This window comes from Pristiophorus japonicus, chromosome 6 (assembly GCF_044704955.1).
Source record: "Pristiophorus japonicus isolate sPriJap1 chromosome 6, sPriJap1.hap1, whole genome shotgun sequence".
In the NCBI taxonomy this organism is placed as follows: domain Eukaryota; kingdom Metazoa; phylum Chordata; class Chondrichthyes; family Pristiophoridae; genus Pristiophorus; species Pristiophorus japonicus.
Genome location: NC_091982.1, coordinates 68,450,739 through 68,467,403, shown reverse-complemented (window position 1 = coordinate 68,467,403; position 16,665 = coordinate 68,450,739). Strand labels below are relative to the sequence as shown.

General features: G+C 45.1%; 1 protein-coding gene and 1 pseudogene across 1 annotated transcript in view; both read left to right on the top strand.

Moving 5' to 3' along the window:
* The window catches only part of LOC139265679 (transmembrane 9 superfamily member 2-like), a 124,772-nt gene that overhangs the window by 89,327 nt on the left and 18,780 nt on the right, over positions 1-16,665 (top strand). Inside the window, exons 15-16 of the mRNA XM_070882900.1 lie at positions 7,175-7,286; positions 11,305-11,476. Coding sequence (XP_070739001.1) covers positions 7,175-7,286; positions 11,305-11,476 — 284 coding nt within the window. The remainder of the gene's footprint in view (positions 1-7,174; positions 7,287-11,304; positions 11,477-16,665) is intronic.
* LOC139266393 (U2 spliceosomal RNA) lies at positions 13,203-13,440 on the top strand (annotated as a pseudogene).

Below are 16,665 nucleotides of genomic sequence, written 5' to 3'. Positions count from 1 at the left end.
TGGCCTTCATAGCGAGAGGATTTGAGTATAGGAGCACGGAGGTCTTACTCCAGTTATTCAGGGCCTTGGTGAGGCCACACCTTGAATAGTGTGTACAGTTTTGGTCTCCTAATCTGAGGAAGGACATTCTTGCTATTGAGGGAGTGCAACGAAGGTTCACCAAACTGATTCCCGGGGTGGCAGGACTGACATATGAAAGACTGGATTGACTAGGCTTATATTCACTGGAATTTAGAAGAATGAGAGGGGATCTCATAGAACCATATAAAATTCTGACGGGATTGGACAGGTTAGATGCAGGAAAAATGTTCCCGATGTTGGGGAAGTCCAGAACCAGGGGTCGCAGTCGAAGGATAAAGGGTGCAAGCCATTTAGGACTGAGAGATGAGGAGAAACTTCTTCACTCAGAGTGGTTAACCTGTGGAATTCCCTACCGCAGAGAGTTGTTGAGGCCAGTTCGTTAGATATATTCAAAAGGGAGTTAGATATGGCCCTTACGGCTAAAGGGATCAAGGGGTATGGAGAGAAAGCAGGAAAGGGGTACTGAGGGAATGATCAGCCATGATCTTATTGAATGGTGGTGCAGGCTCGAAGGGCTGAATGGCCTACTCCTGCACCTATTTTCTATGTTAATACCTTGTTTCAGCTGCCTGGCTGCAAATCGCGTTCTCCAGGCGAGAAGTGAAATCTGTACATCGATACTTTATACAATTTGAGTTCATGAGTGGGAACATCCAGTTTCTTAAAACCCGGTGTGTTTATAAAGTGCTGAGGGGATCCGGCTGGGCACTTGGGGTGTAATTTTGTACAGCAGTGTATGTTTCCTTGAGCCTCCAACATTTGGAATCAACACTTACATTTTAAAAGAACTTGGATGTTAGCCATATTTTCCTTTCAGTTAAATTTAATTTCTCAGCTTTTACTGTAACATTGACACAAAAACTTGCCCTAAACAGACCTGTGATGCAAGTGTTGTACACGGATTGTGTAGTAAGGCTGTGTTAAGCAATGCATATAGAATCTGACAACTGTGATTCAGAGTATCAGAGGCTGTACATTGATAAAATACCTATTTAATTTCTCCATCTGGAGCAGTGCTTAAAGTGGTTCTTATACTGTTCCACTTGGCACTCTGCACTACACTTTGAACCGAAAGATATTGACAGCCACTTCATAATGATGCAAGTACCTGTCGTACTCTAGGCATGGGAGTGCTACGTTGTTGGGTGTGCTGTCTTTCAGGAGAGATGTTGGACCAGGGAGCCATCTGCCCGTTCAAATGGATGTAAAATATCCCCATTTGAAGGAGGCCAATATCCTGGGCAACATTCCCTCTCGACCAACACCAAAAGCAGATTCACTTCATTGGTAAGAATGGCACAGGGTATGGACAATGAGTTCTGGACAATTTTGAATTTGTGGAGGCCAGCAAGCAGGGCATTTGAGAAATCCAGTCTCCGTGGTGAAGGTGTGGTTAAAGGTTTAACAGCTACTGTTTACTTCAGTGTTTAACAGTGTGATTTTAGGGAAAAGAACTTTCATTTATATTAGCATCTGTAACATTTAAAAAAAAACATATAAAGGCGAATGGAAAGCATCATCATCAGCAGTCCCTCGAATCGAGGATGACTTGCTTCCACGACAAAAAGTTCACAGTTGTTTCAATGATGGACCTAAAATTCCAGGTCCGAAATAAATCCTGAAGGGTGGAAGATGCCTGTGCGTGGATTTTTTTTAACGTGGTGGCCGTTGCACACCAACCACCACACAGGCTTGACAGAGCTAGGTCTTGGTCCAGTGGCAAGGATTAACCAAGACGACTGGAGATTAGCTCTGCTGCACGGACCTAGTGCGCACACATATCGCAGTGTGGGCTGGTCCGTGCTGCTTCTGGGCCCCGAACTCGCGCCTCTCCTGGGCCCCGATCACGTCCCTCTACAGTCTCTCGCCGCTCCTGAGGTACCTGCCCATGCTCCAATCACCGACCTGGACCTTGGTGACGTCCCTTTTCACTGCCATTGCTCTCCTGCTCCTGCCACGCTGCTTCTTCCGCTCTCTGGCCTGCTCCGATGGTGCTCGCAGGCCAGGGGCCACACAGAGTGCTGGGCTGGGCCAGGCTAGACAGAAGTGGATGCTGAGCGGAGAGATTCGGAGGGGTGACCGAAAAGCTGGATTTTGAGAAAATGTTTAAGAGGGCAGAATTTGAGGAGCGCAGACATCTTGTGGGATTGTGAAGCTGAAAAAGATTAGCGATAGGGTGGGGCGAGGCCATGGAGTGATTTATAAACAACGATGAGAATTTTGAAATTGAGGCTTTGTTTAACCGGGAGCCAATGTAGGTCAGAAAGCACAGGGGTGATGGATGAAACAGAAAATAGGTGTAGGAGTAGGCCATCATTCAATAAGATCATGGCTGATCATTCCCTCAGTACCCCTTTCCTGCTTTCTCATAAGAACATAAGAATTAGGAACAGGAGTAGGCCATCTAGCCCTTCGAGCCTGCTCCGCCATTCAAAAAGATCATGGCTGATCTGGCCGTGGACTCTGCTCCACTTACCCGCCTGCTCCCCATACCCCTTAATTCCCTTATTGGTTAAAAATTTCCATAAATCTCCATACCCCTTGATCCCTTAGCCGTAAGAGCCATATAGAACTCCCGCTTGAATATATCTAATGAACTGGCATCAACAACTCTCTGCGGCAGGGAATTCCACAGGTTAACAACTCTGAGTGAAGAAGTTTCTCCTCATCTCAGTCCTAAATGGCCTTGCCCTTATCCTAAGACTGTGTCCCCTGGTTCTGGACTTCCCCAACTTCGGGAACAATCTACCCGCATCTAACCTGTCCCGTCCCGTCAGAATCTTCTATGTTTCTGAGATCCCCTCTCGTCCTTCTAAACTCCATGTATAAAGGCCCAGTTGATCCAGTCTCTCCTCATATGTTAGTCCTGCCAGCCCGGCAATCAGTCTGGTGAACCTTCGCTGCACTTCCTCACTAACAATAACGTCCTTCCTCAGATTAGGAGACCAAAACTGAACACAATATTCCAGGTGAGGCCTCACCAAGGCCCTGTACAACTGCAGTAAGACCTCCCTGCTCCTCTACTCAAATCCCCTAGCTATCAAGGCCAACATACCATTTGCCGCCTTCACCGCCTGCTGTACCTGCATGCCAACTTTCAGTGACTGATGTACCATAACACCCAGGTCTCGTTGCACCTCCCTTTTTCCTAAGCTGCCGCCATTCAGATAATCTGTTTTTGCCCCCAAAGTGGATAACCTCACATTTATCCACATTATACTGCATCTGCATTTGCCCACTCACCTAACCTGTCCAAGTCACCCGCAGCCTCTTGGCATCCTCCTCACAGCTCACCGCCACCCAGTTTAGTGTCATCTGCAAACTTGGAGATATTACACTCAATTCCTTCATCCAAATCATTGATGTATATTGTAAAGAGCCGGGGTCCCAGCACTGACCCCTGCGGCACTCCACTAGTCACTGCCTGCCATTCTGAAAAGGAACCGTTTATCCCGACTCTGCTTCCTGTCTGCCAACCAGTTCTCTATCCACGTCAGTATATTACCCCCAATACCATGTGCTTTGATTTTGCACGCCAATGTCTTATGTGGGACCTTGTCCAAAGCCTTTTTGAAAGTCCAAATGCACTACATCCATTGGTTCTCCCTTATCCACTCTACGAGTTACATCCTCAAAAAATTCCAGAAGATTTATCAAGCATGATTTTCCCTTCATAAATCCATGCTGAGTTGGACCAGTCCTGTCACTGCTTTCCAAATGAGCTGCTATTTCATCCTTAATAATTAATTCCAACATTTTCCCCACCACCGATGTCAGGCTAACCGGTCTATAATTCCCTGTTTCCTCCATCTCACTAGACCCTCTGTCCCCTAGTATTTCCGGAAGGTTATTTGTGTCTTCCTTCGTGAAGACAGAACTAAAGTATTTCTTCAACTGGTCTGCCATTTATTTGTTCCCCATTATAAATTCACCTGAATCTGACTGCAATGGATCTACATTTGTCTTCCCTAATCTTTTTCTCTTCTCATATCTATAGAAGCTTTTGCAGTCAGTTTTTATGTTCCCTGCATGTTCTCGTACTCTATTTTCCCCCTCTTAATTAAACCCTTTGTTCTCCTCTGCTGAATTCTAAATTTTTCCCAGTCCTCAGGTTTGCTGCTTTTTCTGGCCAATTTATATGCCTCTTCCTTGGATTTAACACTATCCTTAATTTCCCTTGTTAGCCACGGTTGAGCCACCTACCCGTTTAATTTTTATTCCAGACAGGGATGTACAATTGCTGAAGACCATCCATGTGATCTTTAAATGTTTTCCATTGCCGATTCACAGTCAACCCTTTAAGTATCATTTGCCAGTCTATTCTAGCTAATTCACGCCTCAAACCATCGAAGTTACCTTTCCTTAAGTTCAGGACCCTAGTTTCTGAATTAATTGTGTCACGCTCCATCTTATTAAAGAATTCTACCGTGTTATGGTCACTCTTCCCCAAGGGGCCTCGCACAACAAAATTGTTAATTTGTCCTCTCTCATTACGCATCACCCAGTCTAGGATGGCCAGCTCCCTCGTTGGTTCCTCGAAATATAGGTCCAGAAAACCATCCCTAATACACTCCAGGAAATCCTCCTCCACTGCATTGTTACCAGTTTGGTTAGCCCAATCAATATGTAGATTAAAGTCACCCATGATCGTGACTTGGTGCGAGTTAGGACACGGGCTGCTGAGTTTTGGATGACAAGTTTACCTAATGTGGAATGTAGGAGGCCAGCCAGGAGTGAATTGGAGTAGTCAACGCTAGAGGTAACAAAGGTACGAATGAGGGTTTCAGCAGCAGAAGAGCTGAGGCAGGGGCGGAGGCGTGCAATGTTACGGAGGTGAAAAAAGGCGGTTTTAGTTATGCTGCAGATATGTGGCCAGAAACTCATTTCAGGGTCAAGTATGACCCCCAGGTTGCGAACAGACTTGTTCACCCACAGATTGATGCTCGGGCGATGGATGGAGTCAGTGGTTAGGTAACGCAGTTTGTGGCAGGACCTGGTCTTCCCAATATTTAATTGGAGAAAATTTCTGCTCATTTTTCTGCTCATTCAGTACTGGATGAAGGACAACAGTCTGACAATTTAGATCCTAAGCAGGGGTCGAGAAAAGTGGTGGTGTGGTGGAGCTGGGTGTCGTCAGCGTATGTGTTGAAACCGACTCCGTGGTTTCGGATAATATTGTCAATGGGCAACATATAGATGAGAAATAGGAGGAGGCCAAGGACAGATCCTTGGGGGACACCAGAGGTAACGATGCGAGAGTGGGAAGAGAAGCCATTGCAGGAGATTCTCTGGCTATGATTAGATAGATCAGAATGGAACCAGGCGAGTGCAGTCCCACCCAGCTGGACATTGGTGGAGAAGGTTGGGCCCAAATTTGGCTAGGAGTTGCTCTGTTTTTTTTTTGGAGCAACTTGATCTTTCTGGAGTATCTTAAAAATCCCCATTTTGAACATTCACTTTACACCAGTGTAAGTGGGTTAGTTAGGATTTTTTTTGTTTTTCGTTTTGTTCAAAAGCGGGCGTTACCAGCCGCCTGCGCCCGTTTTGGCCATTTAAGCCAATTTGGACAGCTAATAGTTGCTCCAAACTAACTTAGGCCAGTGTATGTGGCCGCACAGAAAACTCTTGTGGAGAGTTTAAGAAATCAGCGCAAGTAGGTACTTAATGATGACTAAAGAAAGTGAATAGGATTAAACAGCTATACAGGACATATGACAAACTTCGCAAAGTTAATTTACTATACACAGAAGCATTCATGGAAGCTTAAACTACAAAAATAAAAGAAGTAAAGAGAGAAAACCTATATTTTTTCAAAATATCCAAATAAAAAATAGAAGTACCTCCTGCTCGTAGGAAAGTACTTTCATCAGCAGGGTTAAGGAAAGTCTTGAGTAAGCTCATTAAACTTACTGGCTACACAGTTATCACACTCACCCCCGGATCAAAACTCTTCTCTCTCCCTCCCTCCCCCCCACCCCCATCAAAACTCTCCTCACTAAACAAAGCTCAACCATCGTTAATAAATAAAAACTAAAACTTAAGTCCTACTGGCCCGGGAAGTCAGCGGGCTGGCCGGTGCGGGAGGCCACTAGGCCGGGGATAGGTGTGGGATTCTCTCTATGACACGCAGCAGCCCAGCATGCGTCATGAGGCCACACAGCCTGTGATAGGGACGGGACATCGGGTCCCACGCTGCAGAGGAGCTACTGGGCATGCGCAAAACCTCCAGTGCGTATGCATTGAGCTGCCGGCACTCTAAAGTGCAGCGCCCTAGCTCCACCCCCCTAATTGAATTGTCACGCCACGCCAAGCCATGGGAGAGGCCACAGAGCGGCCAGAATCCGGGGACAACTTTTTGGCACTGTTTTTATCCCAGGAAGTCGGCGCATCTCACGAGAGTGCACCGAAAAAAACGGGTGGGCTAAATTTGGGCCCTTTGAGTGGTCAACTGTCAAAGGCTGCAGTCAGGTCCAGAAGGCCAAGGAGGGATGGTTTACCTTTGTCTCACACTCAAAGAATGTCATTTGTGACTCTGATGAGAGCTGTTTCGGTATTGTGGCAGGGGCGAAAACCAGATTGAAGGGATTCAAACATTGAATTCATGGAAAGCTGGGCATGGATTTGGGAGGAGACAACATGTTTAAGTACGTTGGTCCGGACAGGGAGGTTGGAAATGGGGTGATAGCTTGCAAGCACAGTGGGGTCAGGATTGTTTTTTTGAGGAGAGGGGTGGTGATGGCAGATTTGGGGAACAGTACCTGAGGAGAGAGAACTGTTAACAATGTCAGCTAACATGGGAGCCAGAAAAGGAAGTTGGGTGGTCAGCAGTTTGGTGGGAATAGGGTCAAGGGAGCAAGAAGTAGGGTTATTTTTGCATTTCAGAATGATCCTGGAATAGTGAGCAGTTGAAAAGCTTTACCTCGGAGTTTACTTAATTGTAGTTATTGCAGTTGTTCCTGCACCCAGGGCATTGCCTCTGGTCTAATTGTAAGAAGTTGCTCGAGCAACACGTTTGCTTTATTTATCGGGTTTTACATCGACACTTTGCAGTGTGTGCGCCTTGCACTAATTAATTTATATATTCCATTTTCAGGTCTCATCAGATGTATTACATGTTTGGTTTCCTGTTCTTGGTGTTCATCATTCTCCTCATCACTTGCTCAGAAGCTACCATCCTACTCTGTTACTTCCACCTTTGTGCAGAGGTTTGTACTCCAACTTCACTGCCTCATGTTCCAATTGCTAAAGTAAGGCAGCAACAATTCATGCTGAAAGGTTGCTGGCACAGAGACATTTTACCGCTCAGTGTAACTTGAAGTCTGTTTCAAATCTACATTTCTTTTTATTCCATAGTTCTGCAGAGACAAAAAGTTCGGCTTCATTCTGTTGGGTGTATTCTAATTAAATAGAGTGCATTTTATTTATGGCTGTTTCACGTTTGTTGTTTGGGTTTGTTGGAATGCGATATTACGTCTACGGAAGGTAATTGAGGATCCAATATCTGAAAGATTGACTCCTTTCCCTTGTACCCAATGCAAAGCGTGGCTTGCTTTATTATTTTTTTCTCAATGTAATTTAATTCAGGCACATTTTTAGATACCATTAGCAGAATGCAGGGTGAAAATAACTTCAACCTAAAGACCAGTTTCTAATGTGATTTCAATTAGTGAGCACTTTGAAGTACATGGATCAACCAAGGTCACCCAGTCGGGATTTATTAAGAGCAAGTTGTGTATGACTCATTTTGTTTGTTGAAGAATGGATAATGGAATGTAGTATGTTTGTTTGTGTGGATTTTTCAAGTCATTCGATAAGGTATCTCGGCTTATTACAAAAATTTGGTACATGGTATTGGAGGAAATGTAGAAGGATGGATAGAAAATTGGCTGATGGACAAAAAACAGAATGAAGGATAATGGGTGCTGTTCAGTTTGGAGCACGTACCCCAGGGGTCAGTGCTGCCTCCAGTTTTGTTCTCAAATATATTTGGACTTGGGCATAGGGGGCACAATATTGAAATTTGTTGACCGCACAAAAGTAAACTGTGAGATGGGTTGTAAAAGCCTCCAGGAAGACTGGATAGGCTGGGTCTGTTTTCTTTGCAACAGAAGAGACTGAGGGGAGACCTGATTGAGGTGTATAAAATTATGAGAAGCCTGGATAGAGTGGATAGGAAGGACCTCTTTCCCTTAGCAGAGGGGTCAACAATTAGGGGGCATAGATTTAGAGTAATTGGGGTGAGGTTTAGAGGGGATTTGAGAATTTTCTTCACTGAGGGTGGTGGGGGTCTGGTACTCACTGTGAAAGGGTGGTAGAGGCAGAAACCCTCACCACATTTGAAAACCACTTGGATGTGCACTTGAAGTGCCGTGACCTACAGGTCTACAGACCAAAAGCTGGAAAGTAGGCTGGATAGCTCTTTATTGGTCGGCACAGACATGATGGGCCGAAATAGTCTCCTTCTGTGCAGTAAATCTCTATGATAAGACAGACAGGTCAACAGAGTTGTCAGACAGGTGGCAGATACAGTTTTTTACATTTTTTTAAAATTTTATTATTCGTTGCAATTCTTTCCAATTCTTTGTCAAATTACAAACGCCAGAGGTCACCTTGCACACATCAAGGATCACTCTGCGCCAATGCTCTTAGCCAAAAGGCCTAGAGCCACTGCACCGTTCCTGGAAGTACTGCAATACCAGGTTCGTGCCATGGAGGTGGATGGGTCAGGCCCCCCACACACCTCCGTGGAGGTGGATGGGTCAAGCCACCCCACCCACCTCCTATTTCCATTAATGTGGTTGAGTGTGAGGTGATACATTTTGGGGAAAAGAAACACAAGGAATGAGAATATGCATTTGGTGGAAAGGTGCTGTAGGGTATGGATGAGCAGAAAGACCCAGGGTCTCGGAGGTAATTCCCTGAAGGTGTGAGGAGGCAAAGCCATAAAAAGGCGTTTAGCATTTTAGGTTTTATAAATTCACAGAGTACAAGAACAAAGAAACAAAGTATGCGAAGCATTGGTTTAGGCCACAGTTGAAGTAGGGGGTGTGGTCAGGCCTCTCCATTATAGAAAGGATGTTAAAGCCACAGAGAGACAGTGCCGATTCACCAGGGATGGGAAACTAATTATGAGGAGAGACTGGGACTGTTTCCACTGTAGCAGAGAAAGCTAAGAGGAGATTTTTGAAAATGTATGGGGTTTCGATAGTACCCTATATGTAGATTTGCTGTTTACAGCGTTCACTGCGTATAGCGGGCAAATGGGGTTGACCCCATCGGGCCTGCTGTAAGCGGAGGGGACTTAAAAAAAAAAAAAAAAACTTTTTTGCAAGACGGTGGTTGTCTGGATTGCTACTTGGGCGTGGGTAGCTATCAGGATTGTTAGGTTGGCAGCTTCCCCAAAGCTCCGTGCTGCTTCTGGGGTGGTGGAGCCCAGTGCAAGGCTTGGGAAGTGGGACTGGCTGTGGGGAGGTCTGAGTGTGGACATCAGGCTGGACCCATCCAGGGAGGCCTAGGTGCAGGCCTGGGTAACGGGGAGGTCCAGGAGTGCGGCCCAGGGCTGGAGAGGCCAAGGTACTGGCCTGGGTAACTGGCAGGTCCATGAGTGGGGCCCCAGGCTGGAGAGGCCTAGGTGCAGGCCTGGGTAACGGGCAGATTCAGGAGTGGGGCTCCAGGGCTGGAGAGGCCAAAGTACAGGCCTGGGTAACGGGCAGGTTCAGGTGTGGGGCCCCAGGGCTGTAGAGGCCGAGGTGCAGGTCCAGGAGTGGGGCCCCAGGGCTGGGGTGGCCGAGGTGCAGGCCTGGGTAACAGGGAGGTCCAGGAGTGGGGCCTGGGCAAGAGGCTAACTTGGGTTGGGCTGGGAGAGAGGCCAGGCAGCCTGCAGAGAGCCTACAGGTTATGGAGTACAAGCATGTGGATTCTTCCGTAGTTGCTGCATGGCCAACCCGATGACTCGAGCAGGACACTCCCTCGTTTTGGGAAAAAATATATATATACAGGTAGACTTCTCACCCTCTCTTGCTATTCTCTTTATTCTTTTCAATTTTTATTTGAATTTTGCTTTAGTTTCTAATGAACCAGTTCAGTATATTCTATATCTTTTTAACGTAACCCCCTGGGTCGTCCCCCCCCCCCCCCCCCCCCCCCACACACACTTCAGAGCTTGAAGTAATCGAAATATTTATCATTGGATAAGAATTGACTGCAGAGTTCAGCTTTTCTGTCATTTGAGACTTTAAAGATTGATCCTTCTCGGGTCAGTCGTTGACATGACTTTCAAGGGTCAAATGGTAGAATTGTGATGTGGTACCTGATTGCACCCAGACCAGATAACATGGCAGTGGTGCAGGAGGGATTCAGTCATTTTAATAGATGGTTTGCAGTTTTCTGGAAGGCAATTATCAAATTAATTATTGCTCTGAACTTGTATCATGGGTTGTAGTTAACTTCCTGCTGTGTTTCCACAGGAAGACCTCTGCTGACTTACCTCTGTCATTTCAAGACAATTATATTTTTGAGACAGAAAATGGGCCTGACTCCCTGCTCCTGATTGCCATCTGTTGACTACTGTTGGTAGTGCAGGTGTGCAGTCTTTGGGTGAGCACGGGATTAGCTCGGCTGTGATATCCTTGGCGATAGTCCGCTGATGCTCATGGTCACTTGGCCCAGATACTGGAGAGTTTCCCCGTGCCAGGAGAGCTGTACCCTGATCAGGAATCTATGCATTCAAGAGGGAAGGGAAGAAAGCAATCACTTTGTTATGGGTCACAAACCTGAAACGTTATCTCTGTTCCTCTCCACAGATGCAGCCTGACCCGCTGAGATTTCCATCATTTTCTGTTTTTATTTCAGATTCCAGCATCCACAGTATTTTAGGTTTTGTACTTTATTATGGTGTTTGCTTTGTAATTTACATTTTGTTGAAGTTATCTGTTTAATGGCCATCTGCTGTGCACACTCCCGCTCCTGTCATATGTTGCCTTCATTTAAACTTTGTAAACCACTCCTGAATTTGATAAAATTACTGCAGCTTTACATTTAAATAATGAAACATCTCTCGAACTTTGCCCGTAAAGATATTGACTCTTCAATCTTATTTTGAAAACTCTGCACGAATTAAACGCGATGTATTTTAGTGTCTCGATAATCTGACGTTGTGCAGTGTCCAGTTCTCTTTGAACAAATCCTGTTTAACAAAGGTTTTCTACGGTTATTGCTTTGTAGGATTACCACTGGTGGTGGAGGTCATTCCTGACCAGTGGCTTCACAGCTGTATATTTCTTCATCTATGCCGTTCATTACTTCTTCTCCAAGCTTCAGATTTCCGGGGCTGCAAGCACAATATTATACTTTGGATACACACTCATCATGGTCTTGATCTTTTTCCTCTTTACAGGTAGGGTGGAAATTAATTGCTTTTGATGTATTTATCTGCCTGCTTCCTGTTCCCCACCATTGTCCAGGATGAAATCCATTCTCGTTTTTCTTTTTTTAATGAAAACAAAGTGGACTGGCAGCAAATGTCATCCTATAGGATTCACAACTGTCCTTTATTTATGGAAGCTGTGCAGAAATGTTTTCAACAGTTCAACATTCTGGAGTCATTTTGCTTTGTTGGCTAATGGTGTTTTTTTTTTGAAAAACTCATTATTGGGCTGTGGGCGTCACTGGCAAGGCCGGCATTTATTGTCCATCCCTAGTTGCCCTGGGAAGCTGGTGGTGAGCCGCCACCTTGAACCGCTGGTAGCGGGTTTGATGCAAACTGAGTGTCTCGCTGGGCCATTTCTGAGGGCAGTTAAGAGTCAACCACATTGCTGTGGGTCTGGAGCCACCGATAGGCCCAGACCGGGTAAGGGCGGCAGATTTCCTTCCCTAAAGGACTTTAGTGAACCAGTTGGGTTTTTATGACAATCCGACAGCTTCATGGTCACTTTTACCAGGCCCGGATTTTTATTTCCAGTTTTTAAAAACCGAATTCTAATTCTCAAACTGCGGTGGGATTTGAATTTGTGTTACTAGTCCAGTTGCATATCCACTACACTACCGTACCGTACTGCTGACAATATAAAGCACAGCTGTGTCCTGGTTCTGTTGCCGGTTATGTGTGAGAGAGTTTAATCCTTCTTAAAATAAAAATGCCTGATTTCATGCAGTTCAGACTGGCAGTCTCATGAACAGGTAACTTGTCCTGCAGCAACCCTTCTTGATTTGATGCATGTAAACACCAGAGTTTCAAATTAAGTTTTTCCCAGCCAAAATAGATAGAGAAACTCCCAAGAGCAATGGAATGCAAGGTGGCAAGTAAGTTGTTTCTAACTTAAAAATATCAAGTAGAAGTTGGGTAACAGTAAAAGACAGGATGAGCAAAGATTGTGTTTAAAATGCTCTGAGTGGCTTTGTTCGCGTATTATCTGTATGTGTCTCACGCCGAGTGTGAAATGCTGAACTGGCAAGAGTTGGGCTGCGATCGATCACTTTAATGAGGAAACCAGTCGTAGCAACACAAGATGTGCAGCCTGTTCTTTTTTTAGTCAGTTGGGCAGAACTCCCCCACCATGCTGACAAGTCCCCGGATTCAAGATCCGGAGAAATCCACCGAGATTTTGTTTGCCTGCTACACTTCGGCAACAAGACTCAGCGTCGATTATATTTCAGAAGAAGTAGTGAATTGAGATGGTACGGCAGGTTGTGTAGTTTTTGCGCATCATTGACTTAATTAAAAACTAGCACAAAGCAGAAAATCGAGCTTTTTATTGGATTGTCTTTTACGTACATTTTTTAATCAAATTATTTCAGTAGGCATCAGTAATTTTAACACTGCTCTCATTGATCCGGAGTTCCTGTGACAAGTTTATTTAAAACAATGTACGCAGCCCTCTTTCTGGCAAAATCAAATCTTTCTAAATCTGTATTTAGTGCCGTTCTATATTGCAGCAGGAGTGATTTCGTTTGTCAGAATGGGATTTTGGTCTATTATGAATATACATTATTTGCACCTGGAGAATTGCTGCAGTACCACTGTGAGGAAATGGAGCTTTGAGAAGCATGTGGCAGCTGGGATCGGAGCCCTTCTGCGCGCCTTATTATTGCAGCCCGTGTTGTGAATCACTATTAGCTCATACATCGCTTCTCGGCCTTTTGGCTAAGATCATGCGTAACTGACCTGACAGGGGAGTAACCATGACCCCAAAGTGGTTCTCCCTGGATCAGGAAGGTGGTTCTCCTATGCTTTTTGGAAATAGGAGGTAGGTGGGGTGGCTTGACCCATCCACCTCCACGGAGGTGTGTGGGGGGCCTGACCCATCCACCTCCATGGCACGAACCTGGTATTGCATTACTTCCAGGAACGGTGCAGTGGCTCTAGGCCTTTTGGCTAAGAGCATTGGCGCAGAGTGATCCTTGATGTGTGCAAGGTGACCTCTGGCGTTTGTGATTTGACAAAGAATTGGAAAGATTGGCTACGAATTTAAAAAAAAATAATTAGCTCATACAGTGAAATGGAAGTGTGTGGTTGAAGCGAAGTAAGGGTTTCAACATGGGTCTTTCACTTTTTTTGCCTGGAAAGTTTTGCAACTGTTTAAGGTTGTGTTATTTCATGGACAGGAATAAAATTATTCTGCACAATTAACTGAATTTGTTAGAACTGAATTTAAGGAAAGAGCAGACAAGCACAGGAACATGTATGTAGTAGCTATGCTCAACCTTCAGCAGGGTAGAAAATAGACAATGCCACCCTAAGAACATAAGAACATAAGAATTAGGAACGGGAGTAGGCCATCTAGCCCCTCGAGCCTGCTCTGCCATTCAACAAGATCATGGCTGATCTGGCCATGGACTCAGCTCCACTTGCCCGCCCGCTCCCCGTAAAGCCTTAATTCCCTTATTGGTTAAAAATCTATCTATCTGTGACTTGAATACATTCAATGAGCTAGCCTCAACTGCTTCCTTGGGCAGAGAATTCCACAGATTCACAACCCTCTGGGAGAAGACATTCCTCTCAACTCGGTTTTAAATTGGCTCCCCCGTATTTTGAGGCTGTGCCCCCTAGTTCTAGTCTCCCCTACCAGTGGAAACAACCTCTCTGCCGCTATCTTGTCTATCCCTTTCATTATTTTAAATGTTTCTATAAGATCACCCCTCATCCTTCTGAACTCCAACGCGTAAAGACCCAGTCTACTCAATCTGTCATCATAACCCCCCTCATCTCCGGAATCAGCCTAGTGAATCGTCTCTCTATCCCCTCCAAAGCCGGTATATCCTTCCTTAAGTAAGGTGACCAAAACTGCATGCAGTACTCCAGGTGTGGCCTCACCAATACCCTATACAGTTGCAGCAGGACCTCCCTGCTTTTGTACTCCATCCCTCTCGCAATGAAGGCCAACATTCCATTCGCCTTCCTGATTACCTGCTGCACCTGCAAACTAACTTTTGCGCAATCGGTTAGCGCGCGGTACTTATAGGACAGTATCAAGCCCGAGAAATGCCGAGGTTGTGAGTTCGAGACTCATCTAGAGCAGCCGATGCTATCGCATGTGACTTTTGTACTTTTCAGAGTCTGAGGCCGTTTGGCCTACGGCCACACTAGTCTGAAAATGCCCACTCTCATCTGATCTTGAAAGCTAAGCAGAGTCAGGCCTGGTTAGTACTTGGATGGGAGACTGGAGGCTCTATCCCACCCCTGTATTCAGGGGGTACTTGAACTAATTGTCCAAAAAGAGTTTCATTCACAAGGACCCCCAGGTCCCTCTGCACCTCAGCATGTTGTAATTTCTCCCCATTCAAATAATATTCCCTTTTACTGTGTTTTTTTTCCCCAAGGTGGATGACCTCACACTTTCCGACATAGTATTCCATCTGCCAACCCTTAGCCCATTCGCTTAACCTATCCAAATCTCTTTGCAACCTCTCTGTGTCCTCGACACAACCCGCTTTCCCACTAATCTTTGTGTCATCTGCAAATTTTGTTACACTACACTCTGTCCCCTCTTTCAGGTCATCTATGTATATTGTAAACAGTTGTGGTCCCAGCACCGATCCCTGTGGCACACCACTAACCACCGATTTCCAACCCGAAAAGGACCCATTTATCCCGACTCTCTGCTTTCTGTTCGCCAGCCAATTCTCTATCGATGCTAATACATTTCCTCTGACTCCGCGTACCTTTATTTTCTGCAGTAACCTTTTGTGTGGCACCTTATCGAATGCCTTTTGGAAATCTAAATACACCATATCCATCGGTACACCTCTATCCACCATGCTCGTTATATCCTCAAAGAATTCCAGTAAATTAGTTAAACATGATTTCCCCTTCATGAATCCATGTTGCGTCTGCTTGATTGCACTATTCCTATCTAGATGTCCCGCTATTTCTTCCTTAATGATAGTTTCAAGCATTTTTCCCACAACAGATGTTAAACTAACCGGCCTATAGTTACCTGCCTTTTGTCTGCTCCCTTTTTTAAACAGGGGCGTTACATTAGCTGCTTTCCAATCTGATGGTACCTCCCCAGAGTCCAGATAATTTTGGTAGATTATAACGAATGCATCTGCTATAACTTCCGCCATCTCTTTTAATACCCTGGGATGCATTTCATCAGGACCAGGGGACTTGTCTACCTTAAGTCCCATTAGCCTGTCCAGCACTACCTCCCTAGTGATAGTGATTGTCTCCAGGTCCTCCCTTCCCACATTCCTGTGACCAGCAATTTTTGGCATGATTTTTGTATCTTCTACTGTGAAGACCGAAGCAAAATAATTGTTTAAGGTCTCAGCCATTTCCACATTTCCCATTATTAAATTCCCCTTCTCATCTAAGGGATCAACATTTACATTTGTCACTCTTTTCCGTTTTATATATCGATAAAAGCTTTTACTATCTGCCTCAACCAACATTACTTTTATAACAAAAAACAGATCATCTGGTCATTATCACATTGCTGTGTGTGGGAGCTTGCTGTGCGCAAATTGGTTGCCATGTTTCCCACATTACTTTGAGTGTAGTCACTGTTGTAATTCATTGGCTGCAAAGTGCTTTTGGAGGTCCTGAGGTCATAAAAGGCGCTATTGAAAAGCAAGTTCGTTCTTTCAGACTGAAGGCAGGCAGTCTGCACCACCTGGATCGTAAAGTTCAGCTCCTGTACTAGTTTCTGCAAATCAATGATTTTAATGATTGCATTAAAAATTGATTTATTTTTAGCAGGATCAAGAGAGCAATATAGGGAAAATGATTACTATTGACAATAATACATGTGATATGTCAAAGGAAACGTTGTCCCGGAATGTATAGTGGGTAATGATGGGGAAGCTAACAGCGTTTGCTGTTATTACCCCTTTGAAAATGACCGCAACTTCAGGATTTAGTGCATTTCCATCTAAACGCAGAAATCCTGAAGTTGTGGTCAGTCCTTCACTGCTCCAACACGGGCTGCGCTACTGTCTCTTCCCTCTTTCCTCCCCCCCCCCCCCCATAGCAGTCAGTGTAATCAGTGAAACCAACAAAACTTGGGCTTTTCTATGGTAATATCGCTTGTTAAATACGCCATTAAATGTTAAGCGTATTGACTGCCAAAAAAATGTTCTGGCCTT